General features: G+C 43.4%; 1 protein-coding gene across 4 annotated transcripts in view; it reads left to right on the top strand.

Annotated features, from left to right (window-relative positions):
• S100z (S100 calcium binding protein Z) overlaps positions 1 to 24,374 on the top strand; it is a 52,479-nt gene extending 28,105 nt beyond the window's left edge. For 2 of the 4 annotated variants that reach the window (XM_063258355.1, XM_063258356.1), the window contains 2 exons: positions 21,963 to 22,156; positions 23,769 to 24,374. In XM_063258355.1, coding sequence (XP_063114425.1) covers positions 21,963 to 22,156; positions 23,769 to 23,927 — 353 coding nt within the window. In that variant the 3' untranslated portion in view covers positions 23,928 to 24,374. Of the gene's footprint in view, positions 1 to 21,958; positions 22,157 to 23,768 lie in introns of all 4 variants that reach the window. The other 2 variants (XM_063258357.1, XM_063258354.1) reach the window with 1 other exon arrangement.
• Positions 24,375 to 24,700: the final 326 nt, after the last annotated feature.

The following is a 24,700-nucleotide window of genomic DNA, read 5'->3' as shown; positions in this document are numbered from 1 at the left end:
AGACCTCTTGTAAGGGCAATAAGTTTTGCCCTCTTGGAAGATGTCCCAGGTGGCAGTGGATTAGCCTCTATAACTTTTGACTGGTTAACTATTGCATATCCTGCTTTTTTTGGCTGTCTGTGTTTGTTGAACTGCCATCTATGAACCCTGTGTCAAAGGCTAAAGAGAGATGTGTGCTACTAATGTGAGGGAAAGGGGTTGGAGTCCTATCTGTAAGACCTCAATACAATCATGGTGAGGATGGCCCTCTGAGGTGGGAAGTAAAGTTGCCACATTAAGAGGACCACTAGTTGCAACAGAGATACAAGGGTCCTGAGAGAGGGCTAGATGTACTTGTTGAAGGCAAGAAAGGGTCATCAGAGCAGGGAGTGCCTTATGTGAGATGAGCTCATTTAGACGATGAGGTGAGTGTACTGTAATAGACTGCCCTAATGTAAACTTCTTAGCTTCCTGTGTCAGTAGGGCTGCAGCCGCAAGGGCTCAGAAACAAGGAGCCCATCCTGTTAATGTGTTATCTAACTGTTTTGACAAGCTACTTCTTGAAAAGAATGTCCCTTTTTGTGTCCTAGTACGCCTACAGCATTGCGGCCCTGAGAGGTAGTATATAGAGTGAAAGGTTGGGTGGGGTCAGGAAGGGTAAGGGCTGGAGCTCTTAGGAGCACCTCTTTCAATCTATGAAAGGTAAGAAATGATAAGAATACATGAAAGTATGTGGTAATCATGATTCTCCATTATATTGCTTTGGAGCCTTATAATGTTTTCACTCGTTAATTGGAATGGTTTTATTCTGGGTTGTTTGATTTTATTGTCTGTGATAGTATGAACAGCTATTTTGAAGAAAACAAGACATCATAATAGCTAGTGATGATTTAATATCATCTTGTTTTGAAGTCCCATCAAGCTGTTGTTCCTCTGTCTCCATTGGTTTTATCATGTTGTATCTTACTGGATTTTATTATATGTGATAGTATAAACAAAATTTTTTATAGGCAAAGGAATAATATAGAAACCTCTGTTCATTTTCTTTTAGCTGGTTCTAAATACCCTGTAATACTTTCATTCTCTTGAATGGTTTCAAACTGTCTTGATATGTTGATGCTATAGTATACGAAGTTATACTCAAATATTTCAAGGAAAGAGACACTACAGTAACTACTATTATGTCAGGTTATCTGGTGGTAAAACACTATGTTGCTTAAATTCTTCTATTCTGACCTGTGTTGTTATGTCCTCTTTTATCTCAATCTCCCTTTTTTTAAATTATTTTTTTAATTAAGGGAAAAATAAATTAAAAAATAGCAGGATATATTATAGTAACATTTTTGTTTTCCTATTAATCTGATTTGAGCCCCTGTATTGCTCTCACCATCTTGTATTGGCTGATTTTACTCTATTATATTTTGTTTGATAGTATCAAGTTTGAGGGTATAGGCAACTACTTTGAAGGTAATAAGATTCACTATGATGCCCATTCTGGTTTGACTATTATCTTCCTTTGAAGTCCTGTAAGGTCTCCAATGTTTATGTTTTATTGGTTTTGTTCTGTACTGTTTTGTTCAATTTTATTATACCTGATGATATAGGCAATTCTTTTTAAGGTAGCAAGAGGCATTATGATAACCATTATTGATCACCTGGTATTCTGTTTTCACTTCATGTACTATGTCCATCCTTTTGTTTTGACTGACTCCTTCTGTTTTGTCACATTTGGTTTTATTCTCTTCAAAAAAAAGTAATAAGAACTGTGAGAGTAATAAAACTCAAAATGTGTAATTGTTATTGTAAAAAAGGGAGGAAAAGGAATGCTCTAAAGGATATAACTGCATGTATATTTAAGTGTGTAAGATAGATAACCATATTAGTGAGTTTTTGTTGGATCATTGAACACAACTGTTTGCAGTCTCACTGTTGGAATGTCCACTTTGTATGCTTTAACTTTGTAACTTGAACAGCTATTTCTAAGATGACAATATGTAATCTGTTAACTAGTGATTTCTTACTATTTATTTTTTTGAAATTCTGTATTACTTGTAACCTTTTACTGTTTTGTTTTGTTTTTATCTTTAAATAAAAAATATGTTTAAAAAAAGAAAGAAAGGAGGCATGTATGGGCATAGTAGGGTCTAACAGTTCTGATAAGGGACCCTTAGAAGCCTTGTAGAGGGGTTGAGCTAGAGCTGCAAAGTTAGGAATCCAGAAATGAAAGAAATTAGCTAAACCTAGGAAAGATGTAACCTGTTGTTTAGTTGTGGGCACCTGGAGATCACAAAGAATAGCCTTACAGTCTGTAGTGATGAAATGAGTGGTGGGGGTGAGAGAGAGACCTGGATTTTGACTTTTGGGGAAGCTATTTGGGCTTTAGCAGGAGTGACCCTGTACCCACAACTGGCAGAAAATGAAGGAGAGGGCTGCGGATTTAGCTCAGTGGCATAAGCACCTGCCTTGCAAGCGCATGGTCACGAGTTTGATCCCCGGTACCAATTTAAAAAAAGAAAATTAAGAAGACTGGCTGAATGCTGTGTGGTTAACATATGGGATGCAGAACATAAGAGAAGGTCTCTATGTATTGAAGGAGAGTGCTAGGTTTGAGTTCATGTTCTGCAAGCTCAGCAGCAAGAGCTTGGCTAAAGAAGTGGGGACTACCCCTGAACCCTTAGGGGAGCACTGTCCAGGTAAGTTGTTGAGACCTGAGAGTGTCCGAATCACTCCATGTAAATGCAAAGAAATCCTGATAATCAGGGTGTAGGGGGATGATTTAAAAAAAGGCATCTTTAAGATCTACAACTGTAGAGTGAGTGGTGGAGGGAGGGATATGACAGAGCATGGTATAAAGGTTTGGCACCACTGGGTGGATTAGAGTAATGGCATTACTGATTACCCTAAGGTCCTGTACTAGGTGATAAGACCGATCAGGCTTGAGTGCTGGGAGAAGAGGAGTATTATAGGGTAAATGAATAGATTTAAGAAAACCATTGTCTAAAAGGGGCTTAATTATAGGTTTAAGTCCCTGTAAATGTTTGGGAGCTCTGGGATATTGGGGAATGCAAGGAAAAATTGAAGGATCCCTGAGATGAATTAAAATAGGCATAGCATGGGATTTGAGGTATCTCAAACTATGGGGTCAACCAGAGAAGAAGGGAGTCTGGAGCCTGCATGGAACAAGCCCTCTCTGCAAAGGCTGCATAGGTTGGCCTATGTAGAGACCGAAGACTTAATATAATGACCTGAAAACTCAGGAAGAACACTATACATGGCCTCTATGTCCACAAGTACAGAGAATGTCTTACCTGAGACTGCCAGTGGGACTTGGGCCTCTGAGAAGGATACCTTAATGGAGGGCTGTGGACCCTGAGCGCCATCAGTCTTCAGCAGCAAGTCCAAGTAAATTACTCAGCAATGAATTTGGTGGAGATGAGATCTCCTATGAGGGCAAGGTGTTAGAGGATGGCTCACTCACTCTCTGGTGGCTAGGACAGTCACTCTTCCAGTGGCCCTTGAGATTGTGATAGGGCAAGGTCCCAGAAGAACGCTGGGGTTGGGGCACTCTCTTGCCCAGTGCCCTTCTTTTTGCACATGAAGCATGGTCTGGGAGGGGCTCAGGCCTCTTATCTCAGTTCACCTGTCTCAGAGCTCTAAGTGTCACTGCTAAAAGATCAGATTGTTATTTTCTCTTTTGATTTTTATCTCTGTTGTTGAAAACATGAAAAGCCATATTAAGAAGGTCTCCCTGTGGGGTCTGAGGGCCAAGTTTAGCCTTTTGTCTTGGGATCTGGCCCACAGTGGAAGGTATCTGTCTCCTTCACAGTCACAAGATATCTGGTTTTTAATCTTGGGTAGATGTGCAGCTTTAAGTCTAAAGGAGACAAAGCTAAGAGTCAATTAAGTATGCAGGAGTCAAATAATAGAATCAACAGGGAATTTATGATTATAGTTTTAGCAATGGATTCCCATAAGGAGGATAAGGATAGGTCTAGGGAATTTTAGAAACTGACATGTCATTCATTTGTCATATACACATTTAGGTTTTACAATTGTATAAATATCTCTTATGCTGTTAGAATGTCTAATGCCATCTGACTTTTGGAGAGTGGCCTGTTTTATTAATTTTACCTTTTTAACTAGGAGAGAGATCAGCTGTTGTGTCATTTAATGCCAGTTGAGTATAGTTAATTATGGCCCCAATATGCATCATATAACTTTTTTTTTGGAAAAGATCTGGTGGATCCCAGCAAAAGGAATCCAAAAGGAATTATAATAATTATCTCTTAATTTTAGTTGTTGAGTATCCAGAAGATTGATAATAGTACAGTGTAGTAGAGGCAGTAAGCTTAACATAGAATGTTAAATGGATCTATTATTTTGTATTAACCATGGGTGTTTTAACATTTGAGCACTGAAGAAATTTGTGACATTGTGTGGACTGCTCACTATTGAATTTTAACATACATTATATAAATTTGTGTTTAAAAATTATCATTTGACTGGTGATCTTGTGTTGGTCTGACCTAAACCTCTTGGCTGGAACACAAGAAAAAGGCAGACGTCTGGATCTGAAAGAAAATACTTGTCATCATAAACAATCTTAATTCTATATTTGAAGGCATGAATATACCATCAGATTAGCAACAATGAATTGTCTTAATCATATGAACTTTCTTTAGTTGGGGTGTCTCTCATAAGGCTGTGGAGATTATTGGAGCCTCCAATTAATGAACAAGAGCTGGTTAAGGTTATCAGGTGGCCACTCTCTTATTTAGTAATTGGAATCCTGTCCAATGTCCTGTCACCCCAAGGGATTTTCTTTAACTAATTTTAGCATCATTTTGACTAGCTAGCAACCTATGTGGAAGCATGTTTTTTAAATATATAACCCAAAAAACCTTGATTAAATATCTGAAAATGTAGAAGAGGAGGAAAAATTGTTGAGCTCAAATAAAAAGAAACAGCTGTTTACAGAGCAGGCAAATGGACAGACAACAGATATATAAACTGACAATCATCTTATAAAATCAGAGTGCACTCAAATATATTTGACCAATTTGAACTGTAATAAATAGACTAGTATGAACTTTTTTGTAAAGCAGCCCAGTGGGGAGGGAGAGAGATCGTCATGGAGCAGAGTGAGCCGGAAGTATTTGGGCCATTTCAGAAGACAGAGTGAGAGAAGGACACGACCTTAAAGTGAAAAAGGCCTGAAGATGAAGGGTTTTTGCCAACTTGCCACCACTGTGACAAAAGCATAAATAAAAGATCAGCTTTTTGGTTTTTATAGCTTTCTAGAGGCCAAGAGCACTAAGGTTATGAAACAGGCACCCCAGAGGTATGTGTTTTGGGGGACAGGAAGTGGTCCCCATGACTGAATTATAAGTGAGCTGAGAGAACTTCACCTCTGGACCTAAGAGCTTTAGCTCTCTCCCAAAGAATGTGGAAGCTATCCTGTGTCTCACTTAACAAAAGAGATAGTCACCTATTTTGAAAGTGTGACATGGAAAATCCCAACACCCATTGTCCTCAGCTGGGTCACCCAAGAGTGCGGGTGAGGTCCCACGGAAAAAAATGTCAGTCTTGCCTCAAGCCTAAGGACTAAGGAGCGTGAAAACTGGTATCACTTTTCAGGGGTGGCAGGATGGGTTTTCTGTCGCATGCTTGCTAAGGAATGGAAACAGAAAACCCCGGATGGTAGCTCACCCTTGTTCAGTGAGAAAGGTTGCTGTTGCATGCGGATTATCGATGGCAAGTAAATAGTCCTGGAGGAAGGAAAAGGTGGTTCTTAGGCAGGGGGACTCAAACTGGGAGGGGTCCCAGGAGCCACTCACTCTGCCATCTGAGTCACGGGAACCATTATGAAAGAGTTTTTGTGTAATAAAACAGAGAATATAAAATAAAAATAGCCTTTATTCTAAGGATGCGGAGAGAACTCCATGACCACTGGGGCCTGGCTTTCTCTGCCAGAAAGTTGAGGTATGGGATATACACATAATTTCCGATTAGAGAGGTGTGAGCAGCCAATTGGAATTTTCTTTGTGTGCAAACAGGAGCTGGGGAAGAAGCAGGAAGGGTAGGTGGTCCCTTTGGCCTTCCACCTTGTTAGACCACTGCCATAATTTCTACTGAGGCAAAAGCCTTTCAGTTCAGGCTGGCCTTGAATTTGCAATCTTTCTACTGACTAGGAGTAACCGGGAAGTAACTTAGAACTTACCTAGAAAAATTAGGGTTTTGAGACACTTTTACCACAACTGCTCTGTGTGGGGGCTGGATAAGAGTCAGCACACCAAGCAGGGAAGAATGTTTTTCTGTAACCTCGGTCTTTTAATGACAAAAGTATTAAGCCCCCCCCCCATCCCCTGGCCCCAAGAGGAAGTAGGGCAGGATCTTTATACCCGCCCAAAGTCAGCTCTCTCTTGAAAAATACAGCGGTAATTAGCCTCTATGGTTTCAGGCAAATGGGTTTGTCACCTATCCTGAAAGTGGCACATCCAGTCTTGCAAGGCCAGTTCCTGGGAGAAAGTTGCTGGTTTCCTGGTGGTTGCAGAGCTCCCCAGGTTCAGCTGCTTAGCACAAAGGACCTTGAATGGCCATCCCTGGAGTGCTGGGATCTGAACTCATTGGCAAGAGAAGAAGCACTCTGGGCAGTGCACAGAACTCTTGAGAGAGCTGTGAAAAACCCAGATAGGAAGTGACTCTCCCAGGAATGCCACCCAAAAGCACACCACAGAATTGGCTGGGTGAGAACCACTCATGTTCTGGCCACCAGGCTCTGCAGGCTTCAATGCACTCTACTGAAGTTTACAGCCCCTGCCACTGTCACCAGTGTAGGTGCAAAGTCTACACTGGAAACTACCCTCATGTGTGTCAGAAAACAAGAAAAAATACATTACTGCCATAAATGTGATTTCAGACAGAACACTTCCTGGTTGCCATTTATTGAAAAATGCTCTTCTGAAAAACGAGAGTGAAGAGGGCATCAGGAAACAGAAAGATGTCTCCTGTGCCTGGACAGGCAGAAATGCCATAGTCTAAATGGACACACTACCCAGATTGTTATGCAGACTTAACATGACCCCAATCAAAGTACCACCAGTATACCTCACAGAACTAAAGTTCATATGGGACCTGATTATTTTTGGCACTCAATCTGAAGTGGCATAGGAGAGATTAAGAAGGAGGGAGACAAAATAGGGAGAGGTCTTTAATGAGGGCATGGAACAGCTTTAAAGGGGTGCAATGGCTCTCAACAAGAACAAAGAAGTGGGACCATTTTAATGTTTTGGCTGGAGGAGGAGTTTGGGAGGTGGGCAAAATGACATATTAACAAGTGATTTGAAGGAGCATCTGCCTGTGCAAAACAGGAAACAGAAAGGTTTACTGGGGGCTGGAGGTGGAGGCTTGGGTGTTTGTGGAGTCTTGGGATTGGAGAGGGCTTGGCGGAAGCACAAAAGGGAGCAGGAGTTTTATCTTGGGAATCAGGAAGCTGCAGAAGTTGCTCTTGGGGAGCTAAGTTGTTTCTCTAGGTCTGGACCAAGTTGGGCAGATGTCATGTTACAGATAGCTAAGCCCAGGCTGGCAGCATCTATCAGAACCAGAAGAGACCTAAGAAGCAAAATCAATTCTGGACAACAAAGACAAGGTGAGGGACATCACAATCCCATATTTCAAGTTATGCTGCAGTGTCACAGTGATTAAAAACAGCATGGTATTGGCCAAAAGCCAGACTTGTTGACCAGTGGAAGAGAACAGAGGATGCAGAAGCAACTCCAGGAAGTCATCTACTATATTAATCTTTGACAAAAGAGCCAAAGACTGGAGGAAAGACAGCTGGATGAAAGATAGCTTCTTCTAATAAATGACACTGGGAAAACTGGCTTTCCACATGGAGAAGATTGACTCTAGACGCATATCTCTCACCAGGCATGCAATTAAAATTAAAATGAGTCTAAGACCTAAATGCTAGAAGAGAAACAATCTGCTGGAAGATAAAATAAGTGAAACTCATTTTTTTCTTTTGGTCTTTTTGAGACAGGGTTTTGCTATGTAATTCAAGCTGGCTTTGAACTCACTTTGTGGCCCAGGCTGGCCTCCAACTCACAGTAATCCTGCCTCAACCTCCTGAGTGATGGGATTACAGACTTTCACCACCATACTGTAGTGATCAGAAAAATAACGGACTCCAAAAAGATTTAAAAAGTGCTTTATTAGCTGAGCTCTGCAGCAACACAGTCCCTGAAGGCAGTCGGGGAAGTGTGCCGAGCCAGGGGCTGCAGGGAGCTATAAAGCAATAAACGGTAAGGGGAGGGGATAGGGTCTTAGGATCAATTTGTCTCCATAAAAGGTAATTTTGATTTAGTGTTAACAGTAATCAAGGGGGCAAAACAAACTGTTACAAGAAACAGGGATGTGGGGAGGGGATTAAATGTGGACAGGCCATAAAATTGTAACTTTATTGGCACTTACATGAGTTTGCAGAAACAGGTTATTTAGTTGTACAGGAATAGAATAAATCATGAAGGCATAGTGAGTAAAAAGTACAGCACATTGTGGGTCTTTAAGCTCACAACACATACCTGGTCAAAACTTTTGAAAACATAGGGTATAGGCAAGAACTTTCCAAACAGAACCCCTGTTTCAGAAGAAATAATACTAAGAATCAACAAATAGGATCATATCACATTAAAAAACTTTTGCACAGCAAAGTGAACAACTAACATAGTGAAAAGACAATTTATAGGGTCAGGGATTCAGCTCAGTGGCATAAGCGCCTGCCTTGCAAGTGCACAGCCCTGAGTCTAATCCTCAGTACAAAAAAAAAAAAAAAAGACAATTTACAGAATGGAAAATTTTGTGCCAGCAACTCCTCAGATAAAAGACTAATATCTAGAATATATAAAGAAAAAATATCCAATTTTTAAAAAAGGCACCCTAAATGAACAAACACTTCTCAAATGAAGAAGTACAAATAGCCAATAAATATATGAAAAAAATGTTCAACATCACTGGCCATTTGAGAAACAAGTTAAAACAGCACTAGGATTCTACCTCATTCCAGAAAGAATGGCCATTGTTAAGATATCAGACAATAAATGCCATTGAATGAGGCAGGGAGGGGAAGCTTCTTCATTACTGTGTAAATGTAAACTGGTGCAACCTTTGGGGAACTCAGTGCAGAGACTCCTCAAAAAACTAAACCAGAGGTACCATCTGACCCAGCCAGTCCCCTACCCCAACCCTATATATACTCAATGGCCTTTAAGTTACATTTTTTTCCTTTGGTAGAATAAATCTGTTTCTTCTTTTCGTCTCACACTGCCAGGCGTGAGAAGTGTGTGTGGTTGTACATGTTGGTTACATCTTCCTGGGAGTTAGTGCACAGACTTACTACTTCTTTATTCTTACTTCTTCCCCTCCCCTCCTTTCATCTTCAGTTTCTCTTCAGTTTTCAAGTAATCTATCTTCCTATTTTGTATCATCTGTCTTTTATTTTGCTCCCTAAATTAATTACACTTTGGGTTTCTCATATAAGAGAAGCCATGGTATGTGTGGTATGTGTGGTTTACTTCACTTCACAGTTTGGTCACATGGTGCACCCATTTTCCTATGTGGCTCCAATTTGTGTTTTCTTATGGCTAGGTAATACTCCACTATATACACAATCACAGCCCCAAAGGCCTATGTACTAAGGCCATGGTCCTCAGGCTGGTGCTTGTCTTAGCAATTTTCCATCACTGAGACACAAATCCCAGCACTCACAAATTAAAGGATGTGGAGAATCACCCAGACAATTCTCCTTGACTCTCGTTGAAAAGAAGAGCAGTTATCTCCATTTTGGATAAACCTGGCCCCGTCTCCATGTGCTGAAATGTACACAGATGACTAGGTGATTTCTTTGACCCTTCAATTGGCTTTAAGCAATGTAAATTGGGCTGGCTGAGGAGCTGATGTGTCATCTCTGAAGCAAAGCACAGGTCAGGGTTACCCCGTCCAGTGACTCCCCAAACATGTGATTGAGCCAGGCAGGATGGAGAGCCGTGATCCACGCTGTCTGACAGGCTGGGACTGAGCCTTGAGAAAGAGGCTGTGACTCCCCAGGGCAAAAAAGGACTGTACATCAGAACTGAAGCACTGACCCCAGAGTATTAGACACTGCCTCAGTTGTGCTATGCAAATTGCGCTCTCTGCTTATCACAGAGGTGATCTCAGACCTCCTACCTAGCCCAGCTCACAGTGGTCATGGCAGTCACGTATTTCCCAACACTCTCACTACCACGCATCCCTGTGGAGAATTAATAAAACCAAGGTTGGACTATGGATTGTTCCAGTGAACCACCATCTTGGCTGGACTGAGGACCCTTTGGCTCCTCACAACTGTGTATACATCTTAGTATATACATTCTCACTATGGGTTGCACTGGGAGAGTATATCAGAATTAACTCACTAGAATTCCAATAACTCCTCCTTGGGATTCCAAATATAAACCTTCTTGGATTGCAATGAAGATGGGAAAGGGATCTCTAAAAAAGGAGGAGAGGTTTACTGGCTCAAAGCCTTTAGAGCATGCAGGCTTCCGAGGCAGGAAGGGCAAGTGGAAGGGTCTGGGGGAAGAGAAATTGCTCCTGTTATGCTGATCAAGACACGAGAGAGGAGGGAGTAGCCAGAGAGGGAGAGGCACCTTCCAGTGGTGCCCCAAAACTGCCTATCTCAGTCCCACCTCCTAAGAGCACAGGTGCCTCTGAACTCTGCAGGGGGTAACCCATAATCCAGTCACCTTTCCCCGGACACACAACACTCTTGATCCAGTCTGGGTCTGAGCCCTAACACTTCTACTGGAAGTGCAGGGCCTTAGTGATATAGGGAATTAAACTCCCAATCTACTTGATGTTTGGTATGAGTTCGTGTTCTCTAAAATGAAAGAATGAATCTTAGGAACAACAAAAATTAAGAGCAGAATATATTTATTGAGAGAAAGAAAGCTGTGTGAGAGAGAGATAGAAGGGGTCCTAAATGTGTTGTGGGACTTTTATACAGAAAAACCATGAGGTGAGACAGGTCCAAGATGGAGAAAACATGGGAACTCATAGGAGGAACTCTAAGAGGGGACAGAACTCATGGGAACTCTAAGGAGGGACAGAACTATGGTCAACCAATAAGATTAATCATTCAGGTAAAATTTACCAAATCAGGGACAAATGGGGAAATGAGCCATGTAGCAAGCAGACAATGCTAAATTAACAGTGGCTCTTCCTGTAGGGGATTGGGATGGTGACGCCTGGCTTCCTCAAGTGATCCATGCCTACTTAGAATATCAATCTCTGATGTTTGTACTTAGGTTGTGGTTGCATTTGTTTTGAGATCTGGTCCTCAGCAGAGGTATCTGTCTCCTCCAAGGTTGTAAGATATATCTGGTCTTCTGCACTGGCTCCTTCGAGGGCCCAGCCCTGTCTGCCTGCCTGTAATATTTCTAACTAGCTCAGCTGCATGTTAACACTAGAAGGAGCAGCCTAGTGGGAGGTCTTCCCTCACCACATCTTCAGAGGGGACTCAAGTTCCCTGCTCTGCCTCCACTTTCCCCACAGGATGAGGCACCACCAAGTGCTGCCCCACCACAGGCCAAGCCACAGGCTAACTATGCACTGAAACTCCCCAGACTGTATGTCAAGACAGCCTCTCCCTTTTCTAAGTTGATTTATCTCAGTGTCTATTACTAAGACCTTCTCACTAAGGAAAATGTCAAAAGCCAGACTTGGCAAAGGAACCCTCATGTGTGAGCATTCAGATTTGACAGTCAGTACATCAGTTAATGACAGCCAACCTGGCTTACTGAGCTCTTGAATTCACTATATAATCCAGGCTGGCCTTGAATTTGCAGGAATCCTCTTGCCTCAGCCTCCTGAGTGCTGAGATTATCAGCATGCGCTGATAATCACTATTATTATCACTATAATTATCACTATGCTTGGCTATTTCCCCTTGCTCTGTACATTAACTTGGATGTGAAGTTGGACAGGCCTAAGCATCATGACTTGAAAAATGATTATCAATAATTAAGTCAGGACATAAAACAGAAATAATTTACAGATCAAGGGGAGAGTGCACAGCCCTCTGTGCTATAAATAGATGTTTCTCCGTACCATGGGAATCTATGCCATCTGTCAACTGTAAATGTGTGTCCTCCGTGACAGAGTCCTTTTGACATTACTTCCTTTTTGAAATGTTCCTGGAGGGCATGAAAATAAGCTTTCCAAAAAGGCCAAGTGTTTTAGAAACACAACTGCAAGTGCATGCTGGGAATTCGAGGGTTCCCAATGCAGCCCCAGAGTCTGACACTAGGGGGCAGCAGGCACCAGATGAAACAGGAGCCTCCCACAGCTGCACCGAGAGGGAACCGCTGGCTTTTCAATCCCAGGGGCATGGGTGTGAAAGCCAAGCGCTCATCTCTTGAATCCAGAGACAGCATTACAACCTTCAAAGTCTTTTCCATTAGGAATTCTCCGAGTAAATCTTTCTGTGGGGGATGTCATTTAAACATATTACCACCCGGAAACACACACACACACACACACACACACACACACACACACGCTGGTAGATATGCTGAGTTTAGTTCATCTGTGACTGCAGCAATTTAACTTAAGAATATTTAATTCCCAGTTCAAACTCTTTATGTTCCTCAGGATGACTGCTGTCTTCTCTCTGCCTTTGATAAAGAAAAAATTTTATGTGGAATAAGATAATCAAATAATTATCCCGACAGTTAACTCAGCACTTGGGGGCCTCGGAGCCTTCCTTTGCCTCCCCTGCTCATCCCGCCAGCCATGGGCAGGGGCTCTGGAGCAGTCCCTGTGCGGATCCGTCCCACACCTCGGACTGCAAAGATGGCACAGACACTGGCCCTGGTGCCCGGAACAGGTTTGGAGAGCAGGGTGCCTACGGCGGCCGAAGACAGGCAATTTCAGGAACGTGTGAGATAAAGGAGACCAAGGGAGGCAGCAGGGGCTGAAAGGGGACGCAGTGGGCTGTTGTGGGGGTGAATCTGGAAGAACGCGGGCAGCTGTCAAGAGGAGATGATGCTGTGTGCAATCTCCCAGCAGCAGGCGCACTGGGCACTCCAGGAGGACTGGAGAGTCCACGTGCGGGTAGGCACAGGCAGGGCCAGGCCTCTGGATACACAGGAGTGTGGGTGCTGGTTTGCATCCCAGGTCCACTGGTCTGGCAGCAGCATGGAGATCAGGATGGAAGGACACAGCCCGCCTGTGCAGAGAGAAGTAAGGTGACAAAGACCACAAGTTCCAATGGTGGCCAGGAAGACTGGAGTGGAGTGGACATGTTGAACTACATTCAAAGATGGTGTGAGAAACCAGGGTGGCAGGTGGAGGAGGACCACCAAGGTGGTCCTTGAAGGAGGAGCAGCGGGTCTGGGTGGGGAAAGGGAAGTTGTTTTATTTTGATCTTAATTGAGTTTGGAAAGCTTGTGGGCACAGCAGGCAGATGTGTAGATTAGGAAAGAAATCTGAGTTAAAAAATATGATTTGGGGAGGGACTGAATTATAGCAGAGACCACTAGGAAAGGAGTTTAAGTGCTGCAGAGTGGAAGCCCCAGCAATGTGGTCACAGAGCCCTAGAGCGACTCAGAGGTGGACACTCAGTGAGAAAAACTGCCGGTGGTCCCTGCATCCTTTGTGTTTCACATCCAGTGAAAACAGCGATTAGATTTGCTCCAAGGTGCAATTCATCTGTCCTGTCTCAGCAGCCCTGGAATCATAGAGGCATGTGATAGGTGTTTCTTAATTATACATGGGTGCATCCTCCCAGGAAGAATAATGTGCAACTAGGGTGAAGAATAGGGCAGGTCTCTATCTTTGGAGGAAAATTTCTTCAGTTAGTAATAGAAAAGAATAGGTTTGGTTTTGGTATATTGGTCCATGCATACAACATACATTAATTATTTTTCACTTTGTGCCTGTTAGAGTTCACTAGAGGGATAGATTTAATTAATATAAAATACTTATAATTATTCAAAAGCTTTGCCAGCTAGGCATACTGTGGCCACCTGAAGCATGGGAGATGCACGGACACAGAAGGGCCGGGTGCAGGCTGTGGGGAACAGCTTGGAGGTGGAAGCCAGTGCTCCCTGTGGAGGGTAGTGTGAGTCCATGTCTGAGGAATCTCAAGTTCCGGGAGCCTGCACCAAGCTGCTGGAGACTAAGGTCCAAAGGCAGTCGGGGGCAGAGACAGAGCTTCTCTAAGAACAAAAGGGCAGGCCTCCTTCTTACTCTTTCTATTCCATCCAGGCCACAAGCTCACTGGTGTCACCCACGTCTGGGATGAGTCTTCCCTGCTCAGGGTTTTGTCCTGCATATCCATCACTCACCCCAGAGCTTACTAACCTGCTGGGGCTCCGACTCCAGCCAAGGTGATGCGTCATGGTTCAGGAGAATGCCGTCACCTCTTGTCTTCCCTGTCCTTTGCCCTTCCATCCCCTTCTCCATCACTAATCATCTGTCTTCCATTTTCCTGTCATTTCCCCCTCCCAGCTTATTTTTTGTAGGTTGTTCATATATTTAGCTGAGTCTGGCTTAGCTCACTCTACATGATTGTCTCCAGTTCCATCCATTTTCTTGAAAGTGACATGGCTTTCTTCTCTGGCAGTATTCCACAGTGTGTGTGCCACGTTCCCTTCATGTACCGCTCTGCCCTCCCATCTCTGCGGCTGTGGGTGCCCCATGGAAGCGTGGACATGCAGCTTTCACTGCCAGGTGCAGCTTTCTGTGCTCGTGGGGATGCACCACACTGGGAGGTGGTACATCCACATCCAGTTCTTACTTTTTTTAGGAACTAGAGAAAGATTTTTAAAGACATGGTAAATTAAGAAAAAATGTATACATATGGGTGCTATTGATGTATACATATGCATGTATGCATGTTGATGCCCCTGATATATATACACATTTAAAGATATACATGTGATGGATATAAAAATAACATACTTTTATAATGATTTTTATAAGAATAGTAGCTGATATAGGTATGGCACTATGCTTCTTATTGCATAGGTTTATACCATTTATACCACTGTGGAAACTGAGGCAAACTACCTGCTCAGTGACATAGGTGAGAATTAAAGCCATGCAGTGTACCCTTTCAGCCTCACAAACACACCCCTTACTTGGGAAAAATCAGAGTTTGCTCTAAGGTGGGAGATGGGGTATTCACACTCTTGAATATTCAGAATACCATTATTTTATCATGTCCATGGTTACCTTAGGTATCAGCTAGAAATGTTCTTGAGAATCAGGCATCTTGTGTCCCGGGGCTTCACTGGGAGGCTGGAGTGCAGTGCCCAGTGTTGAGACAGGAGGTGAATGGGCTGGTCAGTTATGTCATCCTGGATTGTTTGGGAGATGTGGTCTGGTTTCTGATAGGATTTTTGGCATGGTAAAGGAGAGAGAGTATAAAGTAAAAATGGCCTTTATTCTAAGGATGCAGAGAGAAACTCCATGACTGCCAGGGGTGTGGCTTTCTCGGCTGGACACATGGTGTGGGGGGCATATATATAGCTTTTGACTGGGGTGGTGCCTAAAGGTGTTATTGCTGATGCACGAATAGCTGATTGGAACTCCTTTTGCGCCACAGGTAAGTTGCCAGGAGCAAGAAAAGTGACCTCAAGGCAAACATCTCTTGGTCCCACCTCCCACTGCTGTAATGTCATATCTAGGGCAAAATCCTTTCATTCCCACCTTTTTATTGTTAGGAAAAGGGAGAAGTCTCTCTCTCTCTTACTATTTCATGATGAAAGGGGCGTCATATTGGGGTTTAGAAAGGTTGATGGGATGATGGTTGATGCCCATGGAGAAGCTGGTGCCAGATGTTTCAGCCAGGACAACTTTCTCACTAGTGAATGCCCGCACATTTGATTGGAAAAACAAAGAGACAAGGTGCTATGAGGAGGAAGGCCACTATCATATCTAAGGACCCAGGTGAAGTAGAAGGAAAGGTGCCTTTGATTTAGATATGTCACTTTATCAGGACCACAGTGAGGTAGAATACTGAAAAATAAGTGTGGGGTTAGGAGGAGAGAAGTTGAGAGGTGATTATTCCCCCATCTGAAAGGGTAAAAGTTAAAAGTGTAGGGAGGTAGGGCTTGTCTCTGGCCCAGGAGTTGAGCTGGAAAGAATAAGAGGGGGTGGGGATGGCCATGGCTGTGTCACTATAAGAAGTTAAGAGCCTAGGCCTTTGACTAAACAGCTGAGGGTAGAGGAGCTAAGACAGTTGTCACATAGCACAACATGAAGACGATCTTACCCATGATGTGGGAGTCTTTAGGAAAGACTGTTAAGAGTCCTGCTAGAAAAAGGATAATTAACAGAATGTAAGGAATTAGGAACCATATTGGATAACAAAGCATGACTTAGCCTGAGAGTTGTGGCTGGGAGGCCTTGGTGAGATGGAGATAAGTGGGCGATAGGATGGTAAGATTCAGGGCTGGGAGGGTACTGCTTAGATTGAGTGATGAGGAACCAGGATGGCAGTCCAGCAACTTTGACCACTGTTGAGGTTGCCAAGAAGACCAGGTAGGGGCCACTCAACCTTGGTTGTAGTCCTTGGGATGATTTCCTGCAACAGGACTTTAGGAAGTATATCGGCAGTCTCCCTGGTTGTGGGAAAGGTTTTTTATCTATCCTTTGTTTGTACTTTTACAAACAAAGGTGAGAAGATATTTGAGAGTTTTGTGGCAGGGCATGTGTGTAAACTCTACCTGCCAGTCCTGACCAGGTTGTGTCTGAGAAATTGATGAATAAGAAAGGAAGGGGGTGGTATGTGTCCCTGAGGAGAGGTTTTACTAGGGATAACAGGTGTAAGTTGTTGAGACCTTAGAGTGTCTGGGTCAGTCTGCATAAACACAAAAGAATAAAAAGGCATTTTTAAGATCTATGACTATAAAGTGAGTGGTAGAGGGAGAAATATGAGAGAGCACGGTATAAGGGTTCGCACCACTGGGTGGATTGGGGTAACAGCGCTATTGATTACCTTAAGGTCCTGTACTAGACGGTAAGACCCATCAGGCTTGAGTACCGGGATAATGGGAGTATTATAGGGGGAATGGGTAGGTTAAGACAACCATTGTCTAAAAGGTACTTAATTATAGGGGGTTTAAGACCCTGTAAATGTTTGGGAGCTATGGAATATTGGGGAACACAAAGAAAAGTTGAAGGATCCCTGAGATGAATTAAAATAGGCATGGCATGGGACTGGAGGTATCTCAAACTATGGGATCGACCAGAGAAGAATGGAGTCTGGAACCTCTATGGAACAGGCTCTCTCTGCTGTCAACACCCACTATGGAGACTGAGGACTTAACATAGAGGCCTGAAAATTCAGGAAGAACACTATACATGGCCTCTATATCTACAAGTACAGATAATGTCTTACCTGAGACCTCCAGTGGGACTTGAGGCTCTCAGAGGGATACCTTAATAGGAACCTTAGGCCCTGAGTCCTGTCAGTCTTCAGCAGCAAGTCCAAGCAGATCAGTCAGCAATGAATCTGGCAATGACGGAGTCTCCTTTGAGGGCAAGGAGCTAGAGGATGGCTTATCTGCTCTCTGGAGGCTAGGACAGTCACTCTTCTAGTGGCCCTGGGGCAAGGCCCCAAAGGAACCCCAGGATTGGGACACTCTCTTGCCCAATATCTTTCTCTGCTGAACTTGAAGCATGGCCTGGGAGGGGCTCAGGCAGCTCCACCTTGTGTCAGTTTACCTGTCTCAGAGCTCCAAGTGTCACTGCTAAAAGATCAGATTGTTATTTTTTCTTTTGATTTTTATCTCTATTGTTGAAAACAAGAAAAGCCATATTAAGAAGGTCTCCCTGTGGGGTTTGAAGGCCACATTTAGCCTTTTGTCTTGGGATCTGGCCCATAGTAAAAGGTATCTTTCTCTTTTACAGTCACAAGCATCTTTTTTTTTTTTTTTTATCTTGGGTAGGTGTACAGCTTTAAGGCTAAAGGTGACAAATGCAAAGAATCAACTAAATATGCAGGAGTCAAATAATACAATCAACAGGGTATTTATGATTATAAGTTTAGTAATGGCTTCTCATAAGGAGGATAAGGTCCAATGAATTTTAGAAACTGACATGTCATTTATTACTGTTTACTATTTAAACATCTCTAAGCATACCTCTGGATCTGAAAGACAACACTTATCATACATTACATAAATTTTTGTTTAAAAATTATTATTTGATGGTGACCTCATGTTGGTCTGATCTGAATCTCCTGGCTGGAACACAAGAAAAAGGCAGCAGAAACAATCCCAATTTTATAATTGAAGGCATGTGTATACCATCAGATCAGCAACAATGAACTGTCTTAGTCATATGAACTTTAGTTGAGGTGTCTCCCATAAGGCTATGGAGATTATTGGGACCTCCAATTAATAAACAAGAGCTGGTTTTAGTTATCAGGTGGCCACTTTCTTTATCCACTTTTTTATCAGTTGGAGTCCTGTCCAATGTCTCCTCACCCCAAGGGATTTTATTTAACCAATTTTAACATCGTTTTGGCCAGCTAGCCACCTAGGTGGGTGCATGTTTATTTAAATCTATAACCCAAATAAACCTTGATTAAATGATCCAAAAATAAAAAAGGGGAGGAAAAATTGTTGATCTCAAATAAAAAGAAATAGCTGTTTACAGAGCATACAAATGGACAGACAACAGATATATGGACTGACAAACATGTTATAATTTAGAGTGCATTCAAATATATTTGGCCAATTTGAACTATAATAAATAGATGAGTGTGAACCTTCTTGTCGGTCAATAAATAGAGATCTCTTGAAATAAGAATACCAGAAAAGGAACCTAATTTATGGCTAATCTGAGACTGCTCAGAAAGTTAAAAAAGGAATGTAATCTTTTGGAGCCAGCCTGTTCCTGAAGCAGGAGTAGAGATCCGTCAGGCAGGTGTGTGTGGGCAATCAACATGGCAACTATGTGGCCTGCCAGAAGCCTGGAATGCCTGAGACCAAATACGGTGAGCGGCAGAGAAAATGGTGATGCAGGGGAAGGAGACAAAGAACCCTCAGATGGGACAGATGGCTTGGGCAGGAGGGATTGAGAAATTGGAGACACTAAGGGAAGGATCAGAGACGCTAGGTGAAGGATCAGAGATGCTAGGGGAAAGACCAGAGATCCTAGGGGAAGGATTAGAGACCTTAGGGGAGCGAGGAGTAGAGGACAGTGCAGCGGGTCTCAGCTTTTGGTGGAGAAAGCTGTGGGATCTGGTATGTGAAATACAGGGGAGCAGCTGTAAAGACAGGAGTTGCATTCTAAGTGTGAGGAGGGAGGGAGAAATCCTGGTGGAGCAGAGCAAGCCAGAAGTATTTGGGCCATCACAGAAGACAGAGTGAGAGAAAGACACATCCTTGAAGTGAAAAAGGGCTAAAGATGAAGGGTTTCTGCCAACTTGTCACCATCATGACAAAAGCATAAATAAAGGATCAGCTTTTTGGTTTTTGGTAGTCTTTTAGAGGCCAAGAGCCCCAAGGTTATGAACCAGGCACTCCAGAGGTGTATTTTTTGGGGAGAGGAAAAAGTATTTCCCATGACTGAATTAAAAGTGAGCCAAAAGCCAGACCATGGCTAACTAAAAGAGGTCGTCACCTATTTTTGGAAGTGTGGTTAAAGGAATGGTTCCAACACATGCCCCCTGGCCATCACCAAAAGGCAGGGGTGGAGTCCCAGAGGACCACAGTAACGGCTCTGCCTTGGACTGTCTAAGGAATGTGAGAACTGCTACCTCAGTCCAGAACAGAATGGGTGATCTGACGTGAGCCTGGCCCATGGTCACGGAGTAATCCTTGGATAGAGCTTGGTTCACCTGAGGTAAATGAATTAGGCTGGTGTTGTTTGCAGGCCAGTGGTGACCAGTTGAGCAGCTCCTGCATGTTGAGAAACAAGGAATTAATCCAGGATGTGGTCCAGTCCATGAATTGGCAGGGAGACTCAAACTGGGAGGATCCCAGGAGTCATTCACGCTGCCTTTCCGGTTGCGGAACCAAATGGTAGGATTTTTGGTGCATCAAAGGAGACAGAGTATAAAGTAAAAATGGCCTTTATTCTAAGAATGCGGAGAGAAACTCCATGACTGCCAGGGGTCTGGCTTTCTCTACTGGACATGCGGTGTGAGGAGCATATATATAGCTTTTGACTGGGGTGGTGGCTAAAGGTGACATCGCTGATGCTCGAGTAGCTGATTGGAACTCTTCCCGCGTCACAGGTAAGTTGCCTAGAGATGGGGAAAGTGACCTCAAGGTAAATGTCTCTTGGCCCCACCTCTCACTGCCGTAATGTCCTATCTAGGGCAAAATCCATTCAGTTTTCAAAGAAATAAATTTCAGTTCAGAAACAGACAGCACTTCATAGCACAGTGGCCAGTTCTGGCTTGGGTTTCCTGGGACACTTTTCTTTAGGAAACCTCTGTCCCCTTGTTACTTCCCACATACACACCACTCTGCAGTTTGTTTGTTTTAATCTTAATTTGATTGATTGATTGCAATGCTGATGATCAAACCCAGGGGTGTTGTAAGCACAAACCTACACCCCTCGCCTGTTTGGTTTTTTTTAATCATTCTGAGATAGGGTTTCACTATACAGTTCAGGCTGGCCTTGAACTCACTTTGTAGCCTAAACTGGCCTTGAACTCACAGTGATCCTCCTGCCTCTGCCTTCCAAGTGCTGGGATTACAGGCTTGCGCCACCATGCCCAGCATAACCCCAGCCTATTTTACCCTTTATTTTGAGACAGAATCTTGCTAAGTTGTCTAGTTGGCTTTAAACCTTGCCTCAGCTTTCTGAGAAGGTTGGATTATAGGCCTGGAATTACTATACTCAACAATCTCAGTTTTTGGATGAGGTCATACATTCCAATTACTAAAATAATTTTTAGATTAGTGAAAAAGCTGTGAATGAAATCTTACTTCCAGCCATTCTGTTCCCCTCCCTATCACGCTAACTATGCATTGGTTACTTTCTTGTCAATCTTTTTTGCAACTTCTGGGCAAAGGCAAGCATAGGCACACAGTTTCATGCTTTGTGTCTATTTCATGCAGTGGGGCTAGTTTCTGCTTTGGGCCTTTGTTCACAGCCTGTTCACAGCCACACAAACCCCACTGCATTAGTCCCTCCAGGCTACCAGGGTTCCTGCTCTTGCTCTTACTGCTGGCCCTTCTGGGACACCCTCGGCCTTGGACCAGGGTTTTGGATTTGCTCTTCTACTTTGAGACTTCTTCCTAGTTGCAAGATCCTAGCAACTGCCTGCTTGTCCCTCCCCACTCCTCTGAGAGGAGCCTTCAGGCTGCCTCCTTCCCTCCCTGGGTTTCCCCAGTGCATGGAAGATGCCAGCCCCACCTCACCCCCGCCTTGGGGCCATGGCTCACACCTGTTCCTTCTGCTGATTAAAAACAGGTGTCTGGGCACTGCCAATTGCATCTCCTGTCACTGGTAATTGTCCTCTGCAGGGCACAGGTGTGGCGGGGAGGAAGCCCAGGCATAACTGCTCTTGGTTTCACTGTAAACACTTGTTGGCAGAGCAGAGACAGGTTGAACAGGTAGGAAGCTAGCATTTTCTTCCTGTATTTATTTACTTTTTAATTCTGTGGATTTTTCTTTTGTACCAGAAATCAAACTCATGACCTCTTATTTGCCAGGCAGGCACTGTGCTGCTGAGCTGTATCCCCGGCCCCTGAATTCTGTGTTTTAATGCAACTCCATGACTGTGGTTTGGTTGCTGACTTGTGACCCTGCCGAAATGTAGGATCATCTTGAGGGGTCAGGCTTTGGCCTGGAAGGGGCAGCATGCTTCTTTCAGGGAAAGATTGCTGCGGTGTAGGTGTAGCAGGTGGCCCTGGGGAAGGGAAGAGTCTGTCTTCGGGGAAGTGCTGATGTCTGTCCATCTGCTTCTTTTGAGCAAGGGCCTCATCCTGCTTTGGTTGCCTGCTCCCCGCGTGGTCCAGCCTGCACCAAGATGCCCACTCAGCTGGAGATGGCCATGGATACCATGATTCGAATCTTCCACCGCTATTCATGCAAAGAAGGGGACAGATTCAAGCTCAACAAGGGGGAGCTGAAGCTGCTCCTGCAGCGCGAGCTCACGGAGTTCCTCTCGGTGAGTCTCAGTCTCTGCTGCCCTTGGGGCCGAGTGAGGAGGGGCTTCGTGATGTCCTGTTTTGTGATTCTGTTGAGGGTACAATGCAGTTTGTGTGAGACTCAAAGCGCGGGGGAAGCAAGCAGTAGAGACCTTTATTTCCGGTGCACACCACCCGCAGGTAGCCTTTCCCATACAGCCTGGGACTAGGGGCTTCCAAGGCTTGACAATTATATTGAGATTTTCATCTATTATTCAACATTTTGGTAAGCAAACAAAAATATTGTTAATTACCCAGGAGTTATAGCTAGTTATACCTGGAATATTGTCTAGAAGCCTGTAAATTAACATGAGGCACTGTGCCTGACATGCAGCATGGGTACTCTATGCTGTGGTACAAATTTACTAGTGAATGACAAATACTTTGAGAGCTTTCTCAGCCAAGTACACACCAACGGGGGTGATGAAAAGGGTGTGTCTGGTAGCAATTTCAAAATACCCAGGAATCCAGGAGATCCTTACCCCTCTGAGGAGGCCCCCTTGCTCTGGTGCTTAAGGAGTCATCTGGGATGACTTTTCAGCACCCTGGATTGTTGTCACATGGTATCACTGTCCCAACACTTTAGGACTACGCTAATTGAAAGTGGAACACGTTTCACCCCATCTTCTGTGGGAGAAGCTTATCTAAAAATATAATTTAACAATGATTCCTTGCAATACCTTTTTAGTGTTCTTAAGAGCCAGTAGGATGTTTCTTTCAATTTTAGTTTAGTAGAACTTGATATGTTGCTGTATTCAAGTGAAATTTATAATTTATAAATTGGATCAAATTAATCTTTGTCAATTTAAGTTTCCAATGACTTAATGGATGCCAGCTAATGAGAGGGCAATAGGGAATTCCCAGAGGAAGTGAAGTATTTTTAGAAATGTTTGTCCACCTTCTCATGACATTGAGCTCCTACCTGGGCTCCCTGCTTTTCACTCCAATAACGTAGAGTCACCCTTGTGTACTCTTTACTGGTTGCCTTTCTCGTGGCTTTTGGACATTGCACTTAGTAGGGTTGCTAGGTAAATATTCTATGTCCCAAGCAATACTTGGGGCATACTTGTAATAAAAAATTATTTAATGTTTATCTGAAATTCAAATTAACCAGGTGTCCTGTACTTTTTGTTAGCTAGATCTAGCAACCCTGGTGCTAAGCACTTGCAAAAATGTGAAGTATCTCAAAGTATGTGGGTAAATATTATTTTTCCCATTTTATAAATAAAGAAATTTGACAATGTTAAGCGATTCCTCACAAGGTCGAGGTCAGTAAATGTTAGCACTCCCGATGTTTTCCTCTGAGGTCCAGGGCTGTGTCTCAGGCCCCAGGGCTGTGAGATCCTGAAAATGCATTTCTAGCTTCAGCCCTTTGATGAGCTGCTATCTGCTCCGTTTTGGTCTTTAGGTCTGAGCCAGCATTATATGGGCCTGAGACAAGGATAGACCTTGAGAATGTGTGCCTGGCTCAAACCTTTCTGCAGAGAAGCTCTTGGGAACTGGCCTTAACGTGGAAATTATAGGAAGATATGATTTCAGTTGTCATTGTAAACCTCAGCATTGGAGGGTTAGATATTTTCTTTTTCTTTTTAGTGTCAAAAGGATCCCCAGTTGGTTGATAAGATAATGCAGGACCTGGATGCCAATAAGGACAACGAAGTGGATTTTAATGAATTCGTGGTTATGGTGGCTGCTCTGACGGTTGCTTGCAATGATTACTTTGTAGAACAGCTGAAGAAGAAAGGAAAATAAAGATAAGTAGTAAGCAGAAATACATAAAAAGTTACTGTTCACACTCTGCATATCTGTAGACATCTTAATATCACTTATACATTTCCTGTACATCTAAATAATTGCTATCGCTGGGATTATTAAATTATGCATACCTTAATATACTCACTTTCCATAAACTTTCTAAATTTTATATGCCCTGTGAAATTTACCTGTGTTGTTAAAGATATTGTATGCATTTATTTGATAGAGAGAACATCATAAAATTTGGCTGCTTTCCAATGAGACTAGCATTTGGTGAATTTTGAAGTTAGTCTCATCCTTAAATTATATTTTGAACTTTTTTTTTTTTTGGTACTTATAACCTTATGCTTGCCAGGCGGGTGTTTATGTCACTGATCTAAATATCCAGCCTCTATTTTGAACTTGTTATCCTGTTAAAAAGTAAATAAACTGAATCTCTCCGTACTCCGTGATTCTGCTTCTCATGGAAGAGGCTATGAGGGTCAGTACTCAGAAAGGGGAGAGAGGGGTTTTACAGACACACTTAGCACCAGGGCCTCAGGCTGAGCCAGGGGAAGCCAGCAACCCTTGGGAGCTGGGGCGTAAATACCATCCCCCCATTCACTGGCCAGCGTAGTGTCTCAGAGGAGAACCTTCCTGCATGTCCTGGTACTGTCTCCTGGGGAGAGCTTCAGCATGCAGTGAGGACCTCCCTGCCTTCCTCAGGTCACTATACCACCCCAACCTGTGCTCCTGCACCTCTGTAATAAACATCTTGCTTGTGAATCCTG

This window comes from Cavia porcellus, unplaced genomic scaffold (assembly GCF_034190915.1).
Source record: "Cavia porcellus strain 051 isolate PalLab524CR breed Dunkin Hartley unplaced genomic scaffold, mCavPor4.1 scaffold_11, whole genome shotgun sequence".
NCBI classification, from domain to species: Eukaryota; Metazoa; Chordata; class Mammalia; order Rodentia; family Caviidae; genus Cavia; species Cavia porcellus.
Note: the sequence above shows the minus strand (reverse complement) of the source record. Positions and strands in the feature narration are given on the sequence as shown.